The 4,670-nt window shown below is 40.7% G+C and overlaps 1 protein-coding gene across 1 annotated transcript; it reads left to right on the plus strand.

Moving 5' to 3' along the window:
• The first annotated feature begins 1,294 nt into the window (after positions 1-1,294).
• On the plus strand, positions 1,295-4,397 carry LOC108674815 (small histidine-alanine-rich protein-like). The gene is made up of 3 exons (XM_018162788.1): positions 1,295-1,432; positions 3,843-4,081; positions 4,163-4,397. The coding sequence occupies exons 1-3, from the start codon at positions 1,295-1,297 to the stop codon at positions 4,395-4,397; spliced, it is 612 nt and encodes a 203-aa protein (XP_018018277.1).
• Positions 4,398-4,670: the final 273 nt, after the last annotated feature.

The following is a 4,670-nucleotide window of genomic DNA, read 5'->3' on the forward strand; positions in this document are numbered from 1 at the left end:
AACTTAGACTCATCGATACAGCTACGATTACTGAAAGAACAACTAAAATTAATAAGTAACGACTACGACTTGGCTACAGTTCTGTAGGCCGCGCTAACCATTATTCAATTGCGAGACAACCCAAGAAGTAACCAGAAGCGCAGCGAAAAAACAGCCAGCAACCCATTCAGATATATAGTGTCGAAAGTACGGTCGGACTCCTCAGCAGCAGAACGGCCACGAACTGGCAGCTAATTCACTAACGTGGAAACCATCACCAATATTTCGAATTACGGAAGTTGACAGTTTACGACCATGCATAACTTGAGTTATCTTTCGAGATTACAACCAAAGAAGTATATACAACAGCGGTACGGCTACTTGGAACATTTTTACCGCTGAAGACCTTCGTGATCGATACGGTCACGGCATTGCAACAGTACCACATACGGACCAACACACCACTAGGCAACGTTTCCCGGTAAAGTAGGTAGGTACGAACAGCGGTTAGAGATTTGTAATATAGGACCTGTTGATTCACTGTTCTGATTAAGAATTAAGAGTTTGGGGACATTGGGGATAAAATGTCGAGTTCTGAATTTACGCGCATTTCTTAATTCTGTAAAATTTTTGTACCTCAGGATGTGTCTCGATTTTTGCCATTTTCGATTCTAAAGGTAAAAGTGTTTCATTTTGACCCTCGAGTTCTTTATTTGCCGTGATAAATTCCTGGAGAGAGCCTTAACAAAAATGCGTCTTATTAATTGACCGTCTCGAGCCAGACACGCTACCGATATTAATAATTCTTCAGTGCAAAAGGAGTGCGAATGAAATTCAATGATATAGAAGTTAACAACAATGAATAAAACTGAATTCATAAAAGCTGACGGATGAATGAGGCTCATATATGAGGCTCGCGTACGAGGATGAAAAACTTACCAGTCTTAATTAAAGTGTGGCATATACTTCGCTTACCTTTCCTTAGATGTACGGAAGTCCATGGATTTTAGGTCAAGTGCGAGTATGAACTTCGTAATATATCACTTTATGGTTCGTGAATTTTCATTTTAACAATATTTCTCGTACACTGCCGTATTTCTCGTGCACTGCTGTATTTCTCGTGTACTGTAGTATTTCTCGTGCACTGCAGTATTTCTCGTGCACGGCAGTATTTCTCGTGCACTGTAGTATTTCTCGTACCGCTGTACTATTTCTGCTGGCACCGTAAGAATTGAATGTTGATATGCGAGTAATAATTTTTATCATTATTTCTCCGCAGAAAATACTCTCCCAAAGACTGGAAATGTCAAAAACAATGCTGAAGCTGCACCTGCTGCTGACCGTGCTGCACGGTCTGGTAACAAGTACCTACCGGTACAAGATACTCCCCAACCCAGCGGCCAGTTTCAATGATCCCGAAGCTATTGTATATAACACAGTGACGGCCATACAGGTAAAACTGCTGTGTTTGGCATTACTTGAGAATTTTAGCAACGCGTGGAAGTTCATATTACGTTGATTTTGCTTTAACTAGAATTTCTATTCGCACGTCTATTTTAATATGATGCAATAAAATCATAAATTGTAGACAGTATACGACCAGTATCTCGTCTTCTGATTCAGAATTGGTAAATTTTATGAAAAAATAAAAGTATTGCCGAATATTATAATATTAAAGATATGAAAAATGGTCTACTTTCGGGGTGCTTGAGAAATTGAAGTGAATAAAGGCAATAATTGATGTAAATCAGCTTCGTATTCCTGACGTATGACGAGTTATTTCATCGAGATCTATTGGAGTATCAAGCTGAAACTTGAATTTATTATGAACACCGGGATTGTGAACCGAGATCGAGTAGAACCTACATAACAACCCAAGACTCAACAACCTGCGCCCAACCGAATTTAAATATGAACATGAATCGCATGAATTGTTTAATAATTGGTGTACTCAAAGATGAATGTATCCAAGTGATCGCGTTAGGTTAACTTAAAATGTGCGTTACACTATTAAATAGAAAATGCTGAAAAATTGTAACCAAAGCATATGTTAATAAATAATTACCGAACCATTCTCTCCTATATAATTAAAGTGAAGAATTTTACCAGACAATTTCCTTGTCATTGCGATCGAATATTCACCCCTGCATAAATTACTGCATCGTAGGTTAACTGGTAGATACAGCAACTAAGGTTAACATAAGGTAATAACATTGGTTACAAAATATATTTAAAGTTATCTTAGTTACAATGAAGCGAAAGCATGGTGAGATTTATGCCTCTTATTGACTTCTAGTGGTGATACCAAAGTTCAGTGTGTCATTACGGCTAGACTTTCATGAAAGTTTATTCGTATAAAGAACGACCTTATTTTACCCAGAAATCTATAATATTTGATATAGCACACAAATGCGCACTCTTTGTATACTAATTAAGGGGGGGTATACCCTAAAATTTTCGGATTTGGCTTTTCTGGTATTTAGTATCGTCTTAAAGCTGACATTCTGCCCTATCCAATGATACCACTGCGATCCCTGTACGTGAATTTATACGTACATGACGGCTTTTTAAAGGGGGCGGGTGGGGGAGTTCCTTCACTAATTAGATACAAGGTAATTAGCTGCTGAGCATTTTAAATATAGTTTCTACTTGAGTTGTGCTGCAGTTACGTGCTTAGTCTCATCTTAAAGCTGACATTCTGAGCTTTTCAACGATACTACTGCGATCCCTGTACGTGAATTTACACGTACACGGCTGCTCTTTAAAGGGGTCGGGGGGTGGAGTTCCTTCACTAATTAGATAGGAGGTAATTCACTCGCCGACACTACCTATATGGTTGTATCTGGCATCAAAGCTCAGTCACCCTCCTCGCTTCGTATGGGGAGGTGTACTGCAAGTCGCTGCTAGCATCCTTGAGTGGAAGGAAGCTACAGAAGCCTGTAGTTTGGTATCTATGCTACATTGAGTGACTATTTCAAGGCGCGCGGGACTTTGTCGCGCTGTCCTGAAAAGTTTAATTTTTTGTCACGGAAAAGCCTACTCCTCCTTGAGTTTTGAAGCTATAGCGATGAGACATATACCATTCTATTCGTAAAGACCATACCTATCGAGTAACGAAGCCCTTTTTTAGATTTGTGCATAGCTTGGATTCAAAATGGGGGAGAAGGGGGGTGAAAATGAGAAAAAATTATAAAAAAATTTAAATGCGTGTAAAAAAACTAAGGTAAAAATCAAAAATCGGGCTGCTTCGTTACTCGATTGGTATGGTCTTTACAAATGGAATGATAAATGTCTCATCGCTGTAGCTTTAAAACTCTAGGAGGAGTAAGCTTTTCCGTAGTACCCCCTTTTTGGCCGTTTTCTGTGAATTTTCCGTTTTCTATGCATTTTTTCGAAAAAGTTATATGAACAAAATGTAATTCTTTTGCGGTTTTACATATATGTGTGAAGTTTCAGAAAGATCCGTTCGTAAACAAAAAAGTTTTCCAGGAGGGTATACCCCCCCTAAAAAGTGTTCTATGTATATTATTCAGCTTGCAGGTGAGTACTGTACTACAATTTCTTAATCTGAGTAAAACTGCATGTGTGGTAGGCAGCTTTGAAGAATTCATCAGGCAATCTAATTAGCAATTTAAAATTCACTCCGACATCATTTAGAATTTTTATTATTTAGTATTGCCTCAACAATACTTGGTTTGTGTAAACTGTAAAGCTCTTGAAAATCAATAATTCCAGTGCGGGCTCCATGCATCAGTCGCCAAGACCGCGATGTTTTCTGTCATTGAGCAAACCAATGGAAAATTTTCTTGCAAAATTCCCTCTGCAAACTTTTTCTGGCATGATTTGATTCCACCGAACATGAGAGCAAGCACGACTGGAACCAGCACGACTGCAGCAACCACGACTGGAGCCAGCACGACTGCAACAACCACGACTGCAGCCAGCACGACTACAGCAACCACGACTGCAGCAACCACGACTGCAGCAACCACGACTGCAGCAACCAAGACTCCAGCCAGCACGACTGCAGCAACCACGACTGCAGCAACCACGACTGCAGCAACCACGACTGCAGCAACCACGACTCTAGCCAGCCCGACTGGTCAAGTCGCGCAAGCTGCAGTCGTCTCGTTCGGACCCATCGGAAATGAAACCGACACGACTGCAACAAGCACGACTGCAGCAACCACGACTACAGCAATCACGCCTGCAGCAATCACGACTGCAGCAACCGTGACTGCAGCAACCACGACTACAGCAATCACGACTGCAGCAACCATGACTGCAGCAACCGCGACTGCAGCAACCATGACTACAGCAATCACGACTGCAGCAACAACGACTGCAGCAACCACGACTGGATCAGAGACGACTGCAACCAGCACGACTGGAGCCAGCACGTTTGCGCAGATGGCTGAGGAAGTCGTTTACGTTGACGTAAGTGAAAAATGTAAAATGTTGAATGAATTCAAACGTCGCTCAAAAATTTTCGAGAAAAAAAACGAGTTCAAAATAAATAATATTAAGGGGGAGGTATACCCTAAAAATTACTGATTTGGCATTTTTGAGTTTAAATCTCATCTTAAAGCTGAAATTCTGCTCTTTCCAATGGTACCACTGCCATCTCTGCACGTAAATATTTACGTTCATGACGTCTCTTTGAAGGGAAGCGGGTGGGCGAGTTCTTTAAC

The sequence above is a fragment of the Hyalella azteca genome, unplaced genomic scaffold (assembly GCF_000764305.2).
Source record: "Hyalella azteca isolate HAZT.00-mixed unplaced genomic scaffold, Hazt_2.0.2 contig8775, whole genome shotgun sequence".
Classification (NCBI taxonomy): Eukaryota; Metazoa; Arthropoda; class Malacostraca; order Amphipoda; family Hyalellidae; genus Hyalella; species Hyalella azteca.